Source organism: Gastrolobium bilobum, unplaced genomic scaffold (genome assembly GCF_033153095.1).
Source record: "Gastrolobium bilobum isolate Gb01-03AN ecotype WA unplaced genomic scaffold, APGP_CSIRO_Gbil_v1 utg8041, whole genome shotgun sequence".
Taxonomy (NCBI): Eukaryota; Viridiplantae; Streptophyta; class Magnoliopsida; order Fabales; family Fabaceae; genus Gastrolobium; species Gastrolobium bilobum.
The window spans coordinates 771,035-791,959 of record NW_026897652.1 but is presented as its reverse complement, the minus strand read 5'-3'; the positions used below and the strand labels follow the sequence as shown (position 1 = coordinate 791,959).

Here is a 20,925-nt window from a genome sequence, read left to right as displayed (position 1 = left end):
GAATTAAAAAATTAAAAATATGTTTAACATTTAAATTAATATTGTTCTGTACAAAATATTTAGAGAAATAAGGCCTTTTGGCCTTAATAATCCTAAAAGGAAAAAAAAAATCAAAATGATTTGAAAGCCAAACAATTTGTTAAAATAATATTGTGAGACGCATATGGATGTGTATGTTCAAATCGTGCATCACCCAATGTGCAAAAGCCAGCACGCACCTTATAAGACACGCATGGCTGGCATAAGGGGTGTGTATGACTTTAACATGCATGGGTGACACGCGTCGTGTAGAGTGGGATACATAGCAAGCGTGCGTTAATTTTTGTATAAGTCATGAAGTGATACAGGACTTAAATGTGCACATTTCATGTGCATTTGAGCGGATTATTGTGACAAATTATTTGATTTTTGAATCAGTGAAAAAATGTATCACATTAAATAGAAGAAAAAGTCGCAGAAGTTGGGATGGAATTTTGAATATTTTCTAATGGGCATTACCTTTCTGTAGCAGCGGTAGGAAATTAGTATGTGCCTCAGAGACAAAAAATGAGACCCACTAATTTTTTTTAAAAAAATATCAGGATCCGACGTCGTATCTTAATAATTTTACAAAGTATTTTCGTCACAACTGCAGAAATACTTTTGCCTTTTCTAATACGGTGAATGAAGGTTGGATAGGTTATAACCGAAAAAATCTAATATACTATCGTCATATGTATATCACACTAGTAGAAGCATAACACATCAGTTTACATGTTTTCTAAAGAGAGAGAGAGAGAAAAAAAAAACTTTGAAATTATAACTGTGTATTTCACGTAATACATAATTTATAATTTCATTTTAAAGTACCTGTGCTCAGTACCATGATAGTCCTGAAGATGTTCTCGTATAGCTGATAGGCAGGCACTACTAGAAAACTGGTATTTCGAGGCTGCTTAACTGAGACGATTTCACTTAAAACACCTCCAATTGATACATAGAGGCGGTATTTTTGGCGGTTTAATTGATTTGAGGTGGTTGATGTGAAATCCCCTCCAAATGTGTACTAGAATAATCGCCTCTATTTACCATTCAAAGACGATTACATTAATTGCCTCTAATTGCTACTTTTAGAGGCGATTAAACCATAACCACCTCTGAATGTATATTAGACGCGGTTAAAATAACCGCCCCATTGACCATTTAGACGCGGTTGAGATATAATCGCCTCTAAATATAACAATTAGAGGCTGTTTTAATATAACCGTCTCTGAATAGAAATGGGGGCAGTTATTTTAACCACCTCTAATAGACTTTTGGAGGCGATTTCATATGAACCGCCTCAAAATATACATTAAAGCTAGTTAAAATAACCGCCTTCAAAGCATATTTAGAGACGGTTCATGATCTATAGGATAGTGAGTTTCAAAGATAGAAATCTCTTTGTTTAGCCGTTGGATCGTCCTCAAATTTAGTTAATGTGTTCTTCTCTTATAATACTTTAATCTGATCGTTCAGATTTTAAGTTGAATTATCTGGTGTTATATATAAATTTTCAAAGATGACTGTTGCATATTGAAAAAAACCATCTCACTTTCTCTTTGAAGTCCCACATTGGATGACACTTGTTCCTCCTTTTCCATTCCCTTCTCTATAACAACCCACATTAACACACACATATACAAAATTCAATAAGTTATTTATATTCAACTAATAAAAATTATATTAACTTTAAAAAAAAATTTAAAAAAATTGTATTAACTAATCACAAACGTAAATTATATTAAAAATAAAATTTTAAAAATAAAAATTATATTAACTTTTAAAAATAACAATTTTAATATTAAAATTTAAAATTTATATAATATTAACTATTTGGAGGCGGTTACACGTTATTTGGAGGCAGTTGATATAATTGTGTGAGATTGTCTTTTGGATGCGGTAATGGAGGCGATTATTTTAACCTCCTCAGATTATCTTTTGGAGGCGATAATGGAGGCGGTTAAAATAACCGCCTTAGAATATATTTTCGAGACGGTTACAATAACCGCCTCAGAATGTCATGTAGAGGTGATTATTCTAGCGGTTTGTGAAAAATGTCGTATTTTGCCTCGCGACGGTGCTAAACGAGACGATTTATGAACCGCCGAACCAAGCATTTAGAGGTGGTTTGAACTGCCTCAAAATACAAATATAACTGCATCTGAAAACCTATTTTCTTGTAGTGAGGGGAAGCTCACGATGGATACTTTGCCATGATAAGAAGGCATAGAGGAGTGTCACGTGATGGAACGAGACACTAAGCGCTCACTAAAATGTTGGTAGAGTAAGAAATGGATCCTCTAATGTTTTAATTAACATGACCATGTCATGTGGAGGAATCTGAACCATATAAAGGAAAATCAACGATGATGATTTTGTAACTATCTATCCACATATATTTTCTTTTTCTTCCTCTATCTCCATTGATCCACATTTTTATGATTATGATTCCTCGACATGATATGGTCATGTTAATTAACATACGAGAAGATCCACTCCCGATAGAGCATTAGTTGGGGACGTTATGCTAGTTGGTTATTGGGTTACATAAGTGGTCTAGAAATAAAAAAACTATAAGAGATTTATGTATAATTAATTTTGGAAAATTTTAAAAGATATAAATTAAAAGACAAAATTTAGAATTATAAAGATGATATATATGATTAGGGTTTAATATTTGTCTTTTTAAATGACATGAAGTTATGTCATTTCAAGTAAGAAAAAGGCACAAACAATAAAAATTATAGGAGAAAAAGTCTGTGATTTTTTTTTTTAATTTTAATTTTAAATAAAAAATTCTAGATTGTGTCTTTCTCTCTCTTAAAATGACATAACTATATCTCTTTTAAAAGGACAAATATTTTTCCTATATGATTAATTAAAAAAATGAATATTAAATAAAGTGAATTAGTGTCATATATAGTCAAGAATGTTTTAGCTCGAGTAAGCAAAAATGGTAAGAACGGCTGTAGTAACCGCTAATACCACATGAAATAATTGTTATACAGATCATAGCGACTAGATTACAAAATATCGTGATCACTGGCGGACCCAGAAAATTGTATTTGTGTGTGCATATTTAATGGTGGGTTTGGGGCTGCGTCCCAAATTTTTTTTTTAATAGAAATTTTAAAGGCATTAAAAAACAAAAAAATTAAAAAAACCTTCAACTTAACATAAATCATATATAGACATTGGCACTATAAATCATCAAATGTCAACCACTGAAATCATCAGTTTCAACCACAAAAAAATAAATAAAAAATATTAATGTCTGCAATTGCAGACATAGGAATGTAAGTCCCCCGTTGATCGGGATCAAGTGGACCAAAAGTGAGAAGAAAACAATTTTGATAAATTATTGACGGCATACAAATAATTAAGGTGGATTTGTGGAGCCTTGTCGCGAATCTGGTTAGCGCATGCGCAGCGATGGCGCAGAAGCTAATGCTTAACTTTTGAGGGATGAGTAATAGAATAACGCACAAATATTTGAGAGAGAAAATTTCAAATATTGAGACTTGAGAGTGAGAAGTGAAAACCACTACAAAGAGAAAAAAATGATTTTCACTTAGGATGCCACATAATTGGGGCTCTTAGGGGGCGTTTGTTATGCGACATTTTTTCGGATTATCGGAAAATTGAATTTTTTAAAATTTTAATTTTTGAATATTATCATATATTGAACGTAAAAATTATATTTCTGAAAATCGGGTTTTTTGAACAAATTTTTTTTCTTCTGTACTAAACGCCCCTTAGTGTGGGTAAATTTTCAAGCTCTAAGATATTCAAAATGTATATAATTTAAGAATCGCCCAGAACAAATGGATAAGGCGAAAATATAAATGTTAAACAGCCAATGCTACTTTGTTAAGCAAGCTTTTATATTGCAAATGTCTAATATGGATAACCCTACAATTTTTTTTATCCATCCATGACTTATTTTAATAATATCAGGTTAATATTATTTATCATTTTTCAATATTAATCTCTCAAATCACTTCCCAAATTTCATAATAAAGTTGGATTGTGATTTGAGAACCCTTGCCAAGATCACTAAAATCTAAGACAGAGATATCCCCATATACATATTTTCTTACCAAGTACTTTTTATGTTCCATTTTCCCCTTTTCTTTGAATTTATTCCTTTTCTTAGGCATTCAATTATCGATCATGTGTGGACTGACTCGTGATAGAAACCTGCCAAACCTTAATCTCACCGTCAAGGGAACCACTGAAAATCGAAACGGCACCGTTTGAGGAAGTTTGATCAGACTCTGGAATTGCCGCCAAGGACTTCACCGGTTTTCGGTGACCGGCGAGAACAGCAAGGCAACAGAACATTCCATCATAACCCCGCTTCCAAATCCTGACCGTCCGATCAGCCGAGCCACTCAGAAGCAAATCAGATACGTTGATCAAACACAGTATCGCATTCTGGTGCCCCCTCAGAGCCCCAGTCACCACCATATGATTCGCACTGTCCTCCCTCTCCCATACCAATATGGAACGATCGCACGCACCCGAAAACAGCACCGAACCGTCGTCGTTTAAGGCCAGCGCATTCACCGCGGACTTGTGCTTCTCCAACGTCGCCACCAGAACGTGCCGTTTCTCCCCAACGGGTTTCGCCCAAACCAGTATTCGCCTGTCTGCGGATCCAGTGTACACGGTACCATCATTGGATACTGCAACCGCGTTGACGGCGTCCTCGTGAGCCTTCACGGACTCCACGCAACGAAGATCAGACACCCGCCATATCTTGAGAGTCTTGTCCCACGAAACGGAATATATAACGCCGTTGGTAACGGCGAGGCCCGTGACAGCATCGGCGTGCTCAATCCAGAGCCGCTTCTCGTGGCGACGCACGGTGACATAGTTTTTGGGTAGGAGAAAACGGCGTAGACGGTCGTTGACGGTGGGAAGAGTGGTTAACATGCGGTGGTTCTTGTGGTTGTGGTTGTGTTGTGAGTGGCGCTGCCACACGCGGATCTTGCAGTCTTGGTGGGTGGTGAAGATCATGCCTTTGCAGAAGGTAATATCCTTGATGGATCCAGAGGACGTGCCTTGGGCATTGAAGCTATAGAGGTTGGTGCATGTGTGACGATCGTAGACGTTGATTTCGTGGCCGGTTGCGGCGTAGAGGAGGTTATCTTGAACGGCGAGGGAGGTTACAGGGAGAGAGGGGTGAGGTGTGAGGGAGATGAGGCAATGGTGGGAGACAGAGAAACTTAGGGTTTGTGGAGAGAGTTTTTGGAGAGAAGGAAGGGATGGGAGGGTCTGTATGGAGAGGTCGCTGTAGAGAGTGGTGGTGGTGGAGGCAGTGCTGTCCTGAGAGGTTGTGGAAGTGAGTGCATCGGATCCGGTGGAGGAGCTACTTGAATCTGATGCATGTTGTTGTTGTTGTTGTTTATGTGGCCGTAGCTTGGGGAGTGAGACGGTTGACTGGTGGGTGGCGTTGGCGCAGTTGGCGGAGGAGCATGTGTCTAGACACAAGTGGATCCGCATGCTGCAGTTCAAGACCTGATACACTGATTATTAGATTAGGTAGATAGCAATTGGTTACGACTTACGAGCACATTAAGATGAAGGGAGGGGGGAAAGGAAAGTGGAGAGGTAGAAAAGGGCAATATGAGGTTACGAATTACGATGTGTTCGAGGTTATTATAGGACGGACGATGGCATCTTTTTTCATTGAATTTGTAGACTAGAGACAGCGAGAGGGAGCATTTATCATGGTGCCTCATCATTAATGACAAAATCCAAGAAACTTGACAGGTGGGGGGACCAATAAGCTTGCTCCTTTTCATTGCTTGGAAACTTTTCCCTTTTTTGGATAATTCCATGCATATAGTCCATCACCTCATGTAAGAGATATTTTTTATTCATTCCTATTATTTTTTCAATATTCTATATAATAATTCATATGTACAGAAATTTATTTAAAGATTAATTTATTTTTAACAAATTTTATAGTTTCAACAAAGTTTAATCTTCAATACAGTTATTATGATAAATATTCGCTTACCAAAAAATTCCACATCAGACAAATGTGGATTATTATTATTATTATTAGGGAATAAAATTTATAAAGTTATTTTAAATTTTTTTATATAATTTTCATTAAAACAACATAGTTTTGAATTTTTTTTATTAAAAAATTAAAATATTATAATGCTGAAATAAATTAAAATTATAAATATAATTTGTGCTTCAAAACAATAACATTTCGATAAATATTAAATAATTTTTTTAAAATAATTTTTTTTTAAAAATGAACCTTTATTATTATTATTATTATTATTATTAAAAGCCGGCCCTTTGTTGAAACTCACTGAATACAATTGTGTAGTATCCGTAGAATACACGTCCCTTGACTTGCTTCGGTATCGTTGCCAAAGACCAAGTTGCTATATTTTACACTTCGCACACATGCAGTCACGCAGATACGGTCGAGACGAAAGACCCTGGCCTCTTCGCACTGCGCAATTGTCATTTTTATAAATAAAATAAAAAACGATTATTGTGGTCTTCTTCTTGTTCACGGTTTCACCTGCGAGTCTAGCTGTATTCATTTATCGAAGCTCTTGCCAGTTTTTTTGGTGACACTAGCCGCCAATGGGAGGTCGCCTTTTGAGAAACAATCGTATCGGGAGTTACATCATACATGACATCAATACTTGAAAAGACAAACGCAGAATTTTTTTTTTATCCATATTAGAAAATTTCCTTCCCCAAGGTATTTCGTGTTTTTTTTTGTGCAGTAGTATTTAGACTAAATATCATTTTTTTTGGTCGAAATGCTAGTTTAGTTCCTAGTAAATAAAAAGGTTTGTCGTGATTCTTAAAAAATTTAAAATGAATCCATTTTAGTTTTTTTAGAAACTAATATAATTTTTTTTTTAAATTTGTGAAGGACCACGATTTCTACTAAATAGGTCCATTTTGAATTTTTTAGGAACTATAATAGGCATTTTTATTTGCTAGGGACTAAAACATGTATCGTTAAATTTGCTGAGGACTAAAAATGGTATTTACTCTTGTATTTATAATAAGAAGAAAAGCGGACTTTCTATTTTAATGTTAAGCAAATCGGGTCACATATGTCCACACATGAGACTACTCTAAAAATTAAAAACTAAGTTGTATTTATAATATATTCTCAAATACTTATGAGTACAGAGTTTCTCACCCCACAAGAAATAAGTTTCAAAAATCTGTGTAATTCGCAGAATACTTACTAATATATATTTTAAAGTAATTATTTTTTGTTTTAATATTGTACAGATTTTCGTATGTCACGAAACATATTTCATAAACCTTTGTTATTTTTTGTTTTCATAATGGGCCGAATTTAACCATTTGTGATTATTAACATTTTTTGGTCTTGGTTTGGTTTGCACTATGAAACGTGCTTTCGTGTTGAAGTTGGGCCACGCAGCAAATTCCAGCCCAAGAAAATTACGCATCGCGTTCCAGTTCCATCTTATCGGCAGAAGCATAAGCAGAAGCGGAAGAGCTGATAGTAGAAGTTGATTACAGGGGAAGAGGAAGTTGAATCAAATCGAAAGAAGAAGGAAGGAAGGAGGATAAGAAAATGGTGAGAGTTGCGACGTACTTCGCGATGACGCTTGGAGCTTTCGTGTTCTGGCAATCCATGGACAAGATCCATGTCTGGATCGCTCTCCGTCAGGACGAAAAGGTTCTTTCCTCTTCATTTCTTGTTCAACTTTCATTCTTCCTTTTCTCTCAATTTCCACATATCCTTCTCCAATTTCACTTCCATTCTTAGGAAAAACAAATAAAAATAACCTAGATATCATCTAACTTATTATATTTTGATTACCTAATTGGATTGAACCTTTCAGCGTCGTTTCATATTATTTGATCTAGCTGTGTCAATATGCTTGCGTTTCTTATAATGTTTCATGATACGCGGCGATATTTCCGTGCGGCAAAGCTCGTCGACTAGTGGAACCCTAAGTATGAACGCTAATTATTTTGACTTTTTTGACCTTCTTTCTCTGTATCATAATCTGTTGCAGCATGAGAGGATGGAGAAGGAAGAGGAGATCAGAAGGGTCAGAGAAGAGTTATTGCGGCAGCAGGCCAATCGGAAGGATTCTATTGCTTGAATTGAAAAATGCTGTAATTTTGATACCCTTTACTTTTTTCTAATTTCCCTTGCTGTTGTTTGTCCAATGCAGTGTTATTTGCTCAAATAAAATTTGTTAATCAGGAGCTCTTCGAATTTGATTGGGTGGATATTTAACGTTGTTCTTTACGCATGGACTTGTTTCATAAAATGCTACATGTGAGTAATTATGGGAATACATTGCTTTGTTCATTTTTGTCTGCATATTGACTCTTGACTCAGGTAATGAAACATATCTTAAGTGTTTAGATGGTATGTTTTAGTCATCCCTGATCCTTTATTTTTCGTTGTCAGTATGAGATTTTGAATTCAACTTGGTAGCTGATCATGTATTGAAGTAGCTGGAATATAAGTCTCTACATTCTCTTGTTCGTTGATTTGGCTGTGGTGCATAACTCATTTGCTGCTGCTGCTTCTCCTGAATACATCCTTGCCGTGCACTTCCCTCATTTTTTGTGCTTTATTCTGATACATAATTCTAATACGACAGTTAGGCCTGCTCAAAATTAAATTGTTGAGTGGAGAATCGGTATCAAACTGTCAAACCAATTACTACAGCCTTTTTTCCGTCTCTTTTTTTTTTTTTCCTAAATTTCCTTCAGAAATTCTTGACATTAAATTGATGAAATACCTAGAATGGGCAAAACTAGCTGGAATAGGCTTGTGACAACGTAATGATTTACATGCTTAGTTCATGCTAAGTTGTTGACGTAATGGAAATTATAGGTAAGTGCTTGTAGAAAGTATAAGTAATCTTCTTGTTGTTGTCTTTAGCTTTCCAGAATAGGAGAAATTCTAAACATAGTAGTCAATAGTGACATATAGCACAGCAATTGTGCTGTGGCGGAGTTTCACAGCTGCTGGCCACTTTAGGGAACTAATAGCATTACATCTGTTTGTTGTGTGGATTGCCTGAATTGCTGAGGATAGCACCGCTATACCAATAAGCTGCAAAAATCCAATCCAGTCCCCTCCTTTCTTTGATCAGTAAGTCATTTTTTAGGGTTACTTTTATGATTTCACGTCCTCTTCTCCTTTAGAACCATTTTACAGTTAGAAATACTTTACCTTCAACAATACCCAGTTGCCCATCTCCCTCATTCTTCAGTGCATTGTTTTCTGTCTCCTGGCCAGCCATGCATTCTCCAGCCAATTTCACCAGTTCGGTTCACGGTCCTGTTCCAAATTTCCACTGTTTTCACTTCGTGGGCATGTTCTGTTCTTCCTCTGCCCTGTTCACAGATTGTGTGTCTTGATGTAATTGTCCCAACTCCCAACTCCCAATCACTATTATTATCTCAGTACTTTTTACAGATGAATGTACGTTAAAAGTTGATGACTTTTTTTGTTACTTGTTAGTTTTGCCTTACATTAACGATGATTGTGTGTTCAATCTATAACTTTTGATTATTAATGATGAATATGTCTTTAGTTTAAGTATTTTTTTTAGCATTTGTCTTAATGCAGTATAAATTATTTGCATTGCATCTATTATCTTTAGTACAGCAGCCACCCTGCTGTCTGTTATTCTGTTATATCATTTTAGGGGTTGGCGGGATTCTTAAGTACAATGAGGAGTACATTCAACTGATAAGATTTAATTCAACTATGCAGACCATGTGTTACAATTTTATTGGACCAAAAAATATTTTAGTCATGAGCATTAATCTGCTTTTCTTTTGATGGTTAATGATATGGTGTGGTTACTAAATTTTAATTATGTATACGGTAAGCATTATGTGGTTTTTACATATTGGATGGAATCACATATTTGTTATAATAGGTCTTCCAAGTTTGGAACAAGTGAACATAAGTTTTTAGGTTGAACTCTCTGGATACATACAATTAGATTTTTGCCACAGAATCTTTCACTCTTTCCCTCCACCAGTGAAAGATTTCAGTGGCAGAGGTGATACTACTCTCTAGCTTGTTGTCTTGTATATGGCAATTGCCAAATGCAAGGGTGGAATGTGGTGGATAGCCATGTCTGTAGTGCATGTGCGTGTTAATACTTTGAAGGGCAAAAAGGATTGGCTCTCCTCGAATGGTGAAGGGAAACACTCAAATACGCAAGTTTCCAACTTCTAGGTTATGGATTAAACAAGTTTCCAACTTCTGGTTTAGATTCTTTTGCCTTTCTCTCTCTCTTTATATGCTCCACCAAGTTTAGTATATCACTTGGGGTATATGAAATACGTTCTTTTCTTATTATTGTACTTCCCTAGCTAGGACCTTGAATCATAAAAATCAATTAGGAGAATGAGGGCCACTTCGGATGAACTTGATACATGCTGTGCTAGTAATGTGGAAAACCTGTTATGCTTGAGACCAGGGATTTATTCCTCCCCCAAAATAACTATGGGTTTGCTTTCCATGAATTAAACCAGACAGACACTGTTTAAAATTATCAGTTTCATGGGTGGCATGAAATGTTTTTTTTATTTCAAATTTTTTTATGGGTAATATGTTTCTTACATGACTTTTATAACTCTCATCATTAAAATTTATTTTTCTTTCTCTTTTTTTCTCTCTCTTTTATTCATCAATATCGATGATAACAATTCTCCCGTGAATTGGGAGTTGTGCATTATGCGAGAACATGTTAGTGTCACGTTATTAAAGAGAAAAACACAAATTTTAATCTTGCACAGCTGATTTTGCCAGATGTGTTGTAACATCATGGTTTGAGGTAAATGAGGGGGTTAAATTTTGTTTTGTTTTTTGTTTTTGCTCCTAAAAGAATATATAATATTTACTTGTTCTGTAAAATTAACAAGAGCCCAAATAATGTGCACTACTTCATGCTTGCTTTAAAAATTTATTTTGTTGTATGTCTTTTTCACGATCACAATTTTTTTTTTTTTGCATCGGGAGTACATAGTCCCTTATTAAAAAGGGATACATGGGGATGTATGAGAAAATAACTATAAAGTAGGGTGGTGTAAATATATTATTTATTTGGATAAAGTATTTTTTCAGTCAATGAAGATAAATTATCTCTGATGAATCCAAAACGATGTCGTTTTGGAGCGGAAATCAAGGTTTTTTTTTTGTAATTCTAATATATTGCAGGATTATAATAGTCTTTATCGTTATAATTTTTTAATCTTATAATTTCAAAACAACGTCGTTTTGAGTTCACTTGAGATGTCTTTATCTCCCGTGACTGGATAAATATTTTTTCTTATTTTTTTATCATATTTTATAAAGGTTGTATTCGAGTGCTTGGTACTCGCATAACATTGAAAATATTTTTCTTTTTCACTTCCACTCATAAAATTACTGTTATAATTAAAAAAAGAAAAGAAAAGACTGACCTTTTTCCATAAATAAACTGGAGAAAATTGTGTTTTTCCTGCAACATAAAAGTTGTATTTCACAAAACTAAATACCTATGTCTACCCCGAGTCCCCGACCATTTGAGGTGCATTTATATATCATAAAAGTAAATGAAATTATTTTAATTACATTTATAGAGCTGAGTTTGGATGAAAAAAAGTGTAAGCACCAACTTGAATGAAACCTCTCATGTTTTAATGATAATGTCACAAAAATAATTTGGTCATTTATTTATATCCTTTGTTATCAATTAAAATAATCATTTCTTTTATAGTGAGTTAGTGACCGTTCTCTTTCCTTGAAATGGGTGATGTAAATTCATTTATATAATCCTAAAGGCAAATCCATGATATTAAATTCTATAATTTAAATAAAAAATAAAATAGATTAAAAATTAAAAAATTAAATATAAAACGAGATTAAATATATTTAAGTTAAAAATAAAAATAGACTGAAGTTAAAAAATAAAAAATCAAATCAAATATATTAAAAACTTACAAAATTAATATATTTTTTTCTATTTTTTAATCTAATTTGTTATCGTAAGAATAAAATTAATTTTATGGGCAGTTCGTCTATATAAATACTATGATTTTAAAATTAATTAACCTATTTGGACCGGCTTGCAAAGAAAACTACCGATAAATTATGCTGAAATTAAAACAGAAAACGCAGAAAAGAAAAAAAGAATATGGCACCTATAACTTGGATTCTACGTTAGCGACTGCGACGTGATAAATGATCCATCAAAATTTGAAAGTTGATTACATCTTGAAGTGCGACCTGTAACTGTGAGAGACATAAAGTTGATAAAAAAAAAACTACAAAATCATTTCATTCAAGGATTGCAAATAAAGAAAAAATTATCAACATGGGAACAAGAGCATGAGCATAATTGCCGTGGTAAATGAATATTCACAAATGGACTCATTACATCACCTTACACTTGATTACTTGAGTATCATCAGACATGAACAGGCCTTTTCCTACAGACCAGGCCTATTCCACCTATATAATAATATATATGTGGCCAACCAATCACAACATTTTAAGTGGCTCCGTCAATTGCTTCCCATCTCGAGGCGGTGAAAACACCGCTGGCAGGTACTCCTCCATCTCGTATGGGAACTTGGAGTTCTTGAAGTGCTCTTTCAACGCTTCCAATCCCTTCATAAATACATTATAAAATAATAATAATGTCGTTTTTAAATACAATATTTCATGCTGTTGTTACCCATAAATCCTGATGAGTGAAATTTTATATATTACCATAAACAAATTTCAATAACTTGGAAATAATAATAGTAACAAAAAATACCTGGACTCTGGCATAGGTGACCTGGCAAATTTTTCTTGAATTGAACACCTCCCAGGGCTGAAGATGGAATGCCTTATAGAGCCTCAGGGTTGCCTCCGGAGACGTCATGTTCACAAACCCATATCCTACATTGCACTTGTTGCTGTATGTTTCAACATGAAACATTTGCTCTATATAGTTAGTTCAATGGTAATCAATATTATTATTGCACATGAAGCTTTAGTTTAAGGACAATGGAAAATACTTGAAATCAATGGGAAGGTACACGAAATCGTAGGATGACAAAAGCTGGTCATCGCCATCCTTAATTTGCTCGTTGCATTGAATGCAGTGGTTGTCCAACATGTTCAACAGTAGCTTCAGGCTGCAACAAGGTAACATATACATACACAATATAAGCAAACAAAATATATCACATTAATTCAAAGACTAAAATAATCTACATTTTACTATGTTTTCCAGAAAAAGAAAAGGCTAAGGCCTACTACATAGGCGAACCTGTACTTGTTGGGTATGTTCTTGATCATCACACTAGTTCTAGAATCCATGCAACTAGACTCCGCCGTAGCATCTTCCTTAATTAGAAACCGAGTTTCATGCTTCTTTGCTTGCTTTCCCCTACAGTATTTGTTTCTAGCTGGAGGTTGTTGGTGCTTCGTGCCTTCTACCGTGGACTCACTGCTGTGTTTTTCAATGAAATTTCTCTTTGGAGCATTCCCAGCTACTTCATCCAATTTTATAGAAGCCATTGCAGTAAAAGTTGATTTCTTTTGGGGACGAGAAAAATGTGAGATAATAGTAGCATCAGGATCTAATCGAGGCCAGAATTTTCGCTGCGACTGTGGAGAGGAAGGAGGAAAGGTCACTGATTTGGACTTGGATATGAACTTCCTATCGTGACTAAATTTAATAACAAGTGTTTTGCCACGAATTTCCTTGCCGTTCATATGCTTCAAAGCCTTTGCAGCGTCTCTTATGTCAAAGAATTCCACGAATCTTTGATCCTTTTTTGATGGGGTATGTCTGAACTCCTTTATGGGGCCTAGATTTAGTCAAACAAAACAAACAAAATAAAAGTCATGGAAATTTTCGATATAGACATGCTTCTTAATTAATTAGTATCAGGCTTTATATTTATGTAAAAAATGTGATACCAAATAAGAATGGTATTACTTTACTCTCCCTTCTCTCTCTTTCAATTACTTTACTTTTCAGATCTCACTTCATAAATTCACGCCTAAATGAAAACAAAGCCATAGAAAAAAAAAATTAAATAAATAAAAAAGAAGACTTTTGAAATACCAAAAGCTTCAAAGATTTCTCGGAGACTATCAGAGTAGACCTCCGAATCCAAATTGAAAACCACGATAGTCCCTTGGTTCTGCCCTTCAGGAACAGCATCACACGCCGGGAGGATGTAATGGGCCCACACGGAACCATCGGCAACGACCCCACGCGCCGCCGGCAAAAGTAAACTCTGTGTGTTGAAAAATGTTAACGATGTTGTTGCTTGGTGCTGCATGTGCTGCCACCGAATCGCCGTCAAAGCTGTCTCCGCATGTCTCAGGTCATAGAAGTGAACGGTCACTGTTCCCTCACGCAACCCTTCCATTTGAACCCCTCTCACATCCCCGAACACCTTCATTTCCCTCCTTAACGTGGACTCATTAAACGCCGTCTCCGATGGCACGAAGCTCAGCAGTAATGACCGTGTAGGTGACGTGGACAACGGCGCCGTCGCAGGGGGAGCAGCCAGCGCCGGTGGGCCAACGTATGAGAAATGTGTCAATGGATACGGAATTACCCCAACAGGAATGACACCTCCGCCATAGAAAAACGTCGCCGTTTCAAGTCCTCCGGTGGGTGCGTAGGGACAAGCGTAAGGGTCGCACGGCGGAGAAAAGGTTGGCCTGAAATAGGTTACCGGAGGTGGGTCTCCGTGGTTAGGGTTTTTCGGCCTGAACTCCTCCGCCGTGGGGTCTAAGCTTCCCATGGTTCGTTTCCCTTCACTTCACACAGTCACGGTGGATCGCGGTGGCTACGCCCAAAAGGCGTTAATGTGATTGGTAGCACTCTTTTCTGTTAGTAAATGAATAAATAAAAATGAAGGGTACAGCGTGGTGTGTGTGTGTGGGTGTTTGGTTTAGTGGCAGAGTTACAGGTTTGTGCGTATGTCTGTGGCGGTCAAAGTTCAGTGTATTAAGTGGGAAAGCTATTCGATAAAAAGAAAACATGATATGTGAATTAATAATAATAATTGAGTTGATATCCTTTTCTGTTGGCTCCACTTTTTATGACGTCTGTTATCTAGTAAATAAAAAAGCTCTATGTGATTTTTAAGAATTCAAAGTAAATCCATTTTAATTTTTTTGAGAAATTAATGTGAGTTTTTTTAAATTTGTGAGGGATCACGTTTTCAACTAAATGGATCTATTTTGAATTTTTAAGGACCATAAATAGTTTTTTTTTATTTGCTAGGGACTAAAATGGACATCGTGAAATTTGCTGAGGACCAAAAAGAATATTTACTCATAGTAATTTTATGATAGAGAATATTATACTTACAATCTATTTTCGTTTACAAACTTTTACAACTCATATCTTAACCGGTGATTTTCGTCAATCAACGGTTAAGATTTTTGCAAATAAAATTTATTAATTAATTATTAATTCGCAATAAATGATAACTGTTGATTGACGAAAATCAACGGTTAAGATATGATTATAAGAGATTGTAAACGAAAATAAGTTGTAAGTATAACCTCCTCTTTTATAATTATTTATTTTAATTTTTTCTTCTTTTTTATTATTATCGATTACATGAATTTTTACATAATTATATATTTTTTTAAGGGTTTTATAAGTATTATGTTGTAGGAAAATTGATTGTGTAATGTTATAGAGATTCGTTTTGCGTGCCGTAATTTCTTTTTTTTCTTTTTTCTTCAAAAAGTGTGGGCTTCACAAAATGTTATATGTGTAGAAAAGTTTGTTGTGTCATGTTAAATGATAGATGTAAATTTTTTTTTAATCACAAAAAGCATCACTCCCGAGAAAGAACAATGAACAGAGCAAGTATTTTTCCAAAAGTAAAAATGAACATAGGATAGGAAGTGGAAATGGTTTTGTTTGACTCTTTTTAACTTTGTTCTATGCTTTGTATCAACAACAACAAAAAAAGACTTTGTTCTACGCTTTCCTTTTAAGGCCAAAGTTGCAAAAAATAAATAAATAAAAATGCACCGTCTTTGCCATCTAAATATGCTATAATGAAATTACTGTATTACCCTCCATTTTGGAACTTGGGCAGGCTTGCTATATTTACTCTCTCACCTTTATTCAAAGTGGAAGTTAATTTGTATATGAATTATGTGAGCCATACGCGTGGCGGAGGAAGAACGTGATGATATTGCAATTATAGGGTAGTACACAAATAAGGTTGGGTAAAGCCAGACGACGATATTTGAATTGCATTGGTGTTTGTGATCCGTACTTTTTCCACGACTACTCGCAACGCTTTATTTTGTGATCCGTACGCTTTATTTGATATGCCTCCCTTCTGAACGATTTTGATTACATATTAAGAGGCTTTTAAAAATTAAAGGGTTTTGTTTGTATTATGTTACATTACATGAAATTATTTTTCTACTCACTTACAATATACGTGGGATCCATTAAATTAAATAGTAAAGTGGAAAAAATATCAAAGATAGGGTCTAATTTAAATTGTGAGTAGGAAGATTAGTTCCTTGGCTTTTTTACCCTTATAACTTTTAATTAATAATTAATTACCAATTTGACCTTCATTTGAAATTAATTTGAAAATTTAACCCCTTCAGAAAACAAAACACCAATCTGCCCCTGTTTGACCATTGACCATGAAGCCTACCCGGGTACACCCCTCCCTACCCTGGTATTTTTTGAAATTTTTTATCTACCCGAGTAGAGAGGGGTGTACCCGGGTAGAGTTCTTGAATCTGGAAAAATGGTTGAATTAGTTACCCGGGTAAGAATGGTTGTACCCGGGTAAACATCCAGAGTAGCGTTTTTATATAACCGAGATGCTAAAAAGTTTTTTTTTTTCCAATTCATATTCTCCTCGGATTTATATTTCTATCAGGTTAATGAAAATGCAAAAAATTGAAGCACCTTCTGATTACAGAAAACAAAATGAAATTAGTAAAAAATTAATACAACAATACCATGTAATTGTATCCCCTAGTTTCTCTAATCTTCCTCAACATCATTTGGATTCAGCTTCCAGTATAAGAGTAAAAATTAATACAACATTACCATGTAATTGTATCCCCTAGTTTCTCTAATCTTCCTCAACATCATTTGGATTCAGCTTCCAGTATAAGAGTCCCAATTCTGCAAAACTCACCATTTTTCTTCAACGTCACAACTAAGTAAAACTATAGATAGATATAGAGAGAGAGAGAGTAATGACCTGCTAATTGGTTGATGGAAACAAATTCATTAGGGGTGCCATGGCGAGGAAGCCTTGGATCTTCGTTGCTATCGTCCATGAACCATGTCTGTCACAATTTTTTCATTTATATAAAAACGCTACTCTGGATGTTTACCCGGGTACAACCCTTCTTACCCGGGTAACTAATTCAACTATTTTTCCAGATTCAAGAACTCTACCCGGGTACACCCCTCTCTACCCGGGTAGATAAAAAATTTCAAAAAATACCAGGGTAGGGAGGGGTGTACCCGGGTAGGCTTCATGGTCAACGGTCAAAGAGGGGCAGATTGGTGTTTTGTTTTCTGAAGGGGTTAAATTTTCGAATTAGTTTCAAATGAAGGTCAAATTGGTAATTAATTATTAATTAAAGGTTATAAGGGTAAAAAAGCCTTAGTTCCTTATCATGTAATATGATGACAAATCATTTCTCTAAAATTAAAATATCATTTTGGAGTAATATTTTAGCATTTTCTTCATTTTTGAACTCTACCTCTCCTGCCATTACATTTTACCCTCCTTCGTATTTTGACGCCATTAGATTTTGAGAATATACCTCTCTTTCTTGCTACGTATTGACGTAAATTAAAATAAGTTCTTTCTTTCTTTCGATAATCTGTGATGCACGGACACAGATATGGAACACGGAACACGATACGACACGCCGACACGTTAATTTTAAAAAATGTCATATTTGGACACGGTGGGACACGTTTTGATATTAAATAAATTTTTTAATATATATAATATAATTTATATTTAATACATATAAGTCATATAACCAATTAAATATTTAAATTTCATAACATAGATATAAAAAATAACAATTTTCGTACTTTGTTAATTTTTCATGTCAAATCTCATAACAGAAAAAATTAATTTATAAATTATTTCTTTTATATTTAGTTAACAAAATAAAATTAAGATATAAAAAAAAAAAGCGTGTCCGAGCGTGTCCAAGCGTTGACCGCGTGTCGAAAAAAGTTAACCGCGTGTCGAAAAAATGTGCCAAAATGTGTCCGAGAGTTTACCGCGTGTCCCCAAATATTAACCGCGTGCCGGACGCGTGTCCAAGCGTGTCGGAACGTATCCGTGTCGGACAAGTGTCCGACACGCCATTTCTAAAAAAAACTGCGTGTCCGTATAATAGAGTCTATAATAGCAAATGTACTGTACAGGAAACATTTATTATCATTTTTGTGTTGTGGTGATTATTAGATTGCTAGGATATTCAGGGAGTGTTTGATAGATGAATTTATTACGAATTTTTTAGAGAGTGAGATTGAAAATATTATTTTCTCACATTTGATAAAAGAATTTTGAAAAATTTTCAAAAAAATTAAATTTACGAAATTTAAAATTACGAAGGAGAATTCTATTTCAAAATACTACTGAATAGGTGGTATTCTTGAAATCTCACGGGGTGAGAAAATACATCAAATTTTTATGACAAAAATACCCTCATTCTTCCCCTTTGTATTCTCTCTCTTCTCCACCTACAATTGTAGGAAATCTTAGATTTATGCGGAAGCGGTTTATGACCTAGTACATTGGTATGCTTACCGAATCATCCTTGTTTCACAATTACCTCTCGGTGCGCAGGTCTCGTGTAGAATCTTCCTTTGTAGGATTCCTCTTCACGAACAGCTCACCTCAGCGCCGCAGCACGAACAACATCCTTGAAGCTGGACTGTGGCAGATCTTCCAAACTATCTCTCGAGGAGGAAGGGGAAGTGTGTGGGCACTCGTTCAGATGATGAACGTCTGCCTCTTTGGTTTGTTTTTGATGATCTGTTCACCTTGGAGACACAAGAGGAGAAAACTATGAATATATACGCTTAGGTCTTAGACATAACTCAACCCTAAGCCTCATGGGCTCAAGTGTCACTGAAGCCCAATAGGACTTTAGTGACTAAAAGAGCATATATCCAACAATCTCCCACTTGCTCTTTAAGATACAAACTTGAGTTCGTAAACCCAAGGCCATGTAGCCCATAAGCTATCATCATCTGATAATATACCCCATCCCTTGTCTCGAGCTAGCCTGGGGACCTACCATTTGTCATTGATCAAGGCTCCTGATAATCTTTGAAAGATTATCTAATTCGGCGCTACTCCACTAAAAGCCCGAACGTGAACTCCAAGATTAATGACCTTTATAACATGAATATGCATCGCCCCTTTGTAGAATGTCTATAATTGATTGACAAGTTTTCTGTAACTCAATCAATTATTTATTCCCTTGACTATGATAGTTTCTCTAATGGATTACATGCACTGGCCAGTGTCTTTAATATCCAAGTACCAAAACATATCAAGGGGACATATCCTACAAATTTCATGTTGTTTATCTCATAAATACCGATAATCAAATAATCTCACTCCCAAAATACCGAGTTATTGGCCGTCAATAGATCGAACCTCACCCGTTGGTAAATCAAAGAATGAAAACTATTTGATTACCTATTTATAATAAACTCAGGATTAAGAGCAATCACATAACTATAGTTAACTGGAGATTTGATACCTTATGACAGAAAAACAACCTTAATCAAATCTCTCCTTGATCCTTTCAATGTGAATGTTAATTCACACCAATATTTTACAATGATTCGAACAAAATCATTTCATAAAATATTGCAGCCTGAATAAAGTGCCCAACTTTATTTAACGGCTGTGACTCCATTCATCAATTGTGAGAACCTATGATCATGTCCTCCATGAACGTATCCATATGATCATATACTCCACAATTTGATCCGGACCTTTATGTTTGTAAATAGTGCGCAAAATAAATAAATAAAACCTTATTTATGAAATTCAGAAAATTATTTATTGTTTCATTGTCTTACTCCAAGAGCACAATGAAACCAATAACTCTCACTTGCTTAATGCAAGTCTGGGATCCTCCTAAGACCCAAAGAAGTAACATGCCTCTCGAACACAAGTTCAGGCAAACTCTTAGTAACTGGGTCTGCAAGATCCACCTTTAATGCTATCTGAGTTTAGTAAAAACTCATAGCTCGAGGTTGATTTTCTTGAGTCAATATCCACTTGAAATAACTGAATTTTTGAAAACTCAACTTTTCAAGACTCCCACTAGAATATACCAGCATATAATCTCTCGTTCTCCAAAGATACTTGAGTACATGCTTAACAATAATCTAGTATTCCTCTAGGTTCAAAATGGTACTATCTCACTACTCCCACTACGTGACAGATGTCTGGTTTAACGCCCAACATGATATGCGTGAGTCTACCTTTTCCAAAGCATAAGATATCTTGCTCATGCATTCTTCCTTCTCAGGAGTCTTTGGTTACTCCTTAGGAAGATGAATTCCACATCTGAGAATTTTAATTCTTCTCTTAGAATTCTCATGTTGAATTTTGGCAAGAATTTTGACAATGTAAGTAGCCTGAGGTGATGCCAACAACTTATTCTTCCAGCCTCATAAGAGTTTTATACCAAGAATATAATTGGCTTCCCCAGTACTTCCATACCAAAACACTAACTTAGCCAACTCTTTATGCTTTATATTACCTCCACATTGTTTCTAATAAGGAGCATATCATCTACATAAAGTACCAGAAAAGCTACTGTCTTCCGTTGTATCTTTTACATAC

At 35.2% G+C, this 20,925-nt stretch overlaps 3 protein-coding genes across 3 annotated transcripts; 1 reads left to right on the top strand and 2 right to left on the bottom strand.

Annotated features, from left to right (window-relative positions):
• Positions 1 to 4,185: 4,185 nt before the first annotated feature.
• LOC133309068 (protein JINGUBANG) lies at positions 4,186 to 5,529 on the bottom strand. Its single transcript, XM_061509805.1, has one exon. The coding sequence runs from the start codon at positions 5,527 to 5,529 to the stop codon at positions 4,186 to 4,188; it is 1,344 nt and encodes a 447-aa protein (XP_061365789.1).
• Positions 5,530 to 7,513: 1,984 nt separating this feature from the next.
• LOC133309030 (uncharacterized) lies at positions 7,514 to 8,371 on the top strand. Its single transcript, XM_061509771.1, has 2 exons — positions 7,514 to 7,723; positions 8,067 to 8,371. Exons 1-2 carry the CDS (start codon positions 7,619 to 7,621, stop codon positions 8,154 to 8,156), a joined length of 195 nt encoding a protein of 64 aa, XP_061365755.1. The 5' UTR covers positions 7,514 to 7,618; the 3' UTR covers positions 8,157 to 8,371.
• Positions 8,372 to 10,680: 2,309 nt separating this feature from the next.
• On the bottom strand, positions 10,681 to 14,826 carry LOC133309067 (protein terminal ear1 homolog). Its single transcript, XM_061509803.1, has 6 exons — positions 14,136 to 14,826; positions 13,332 to 13,875; positions 13,078 to 13,197; positions 12,834 to 12,975; positions 12,561 to 12,682; positions 10,681 to 10,792 (listed from the first exon to the last, which is right to left on the bottom strand). Exons 1-6 carry the CDS (start codon positions 14,824 to 14,826, stop codon positions 10,681 to 10,683), a joined length of 1,731 nt encoding a protein of 576 aa, XP_061365787.1.
• Positions 14,827 to 20,925: the final 6,099 nt, after the last annotated feature.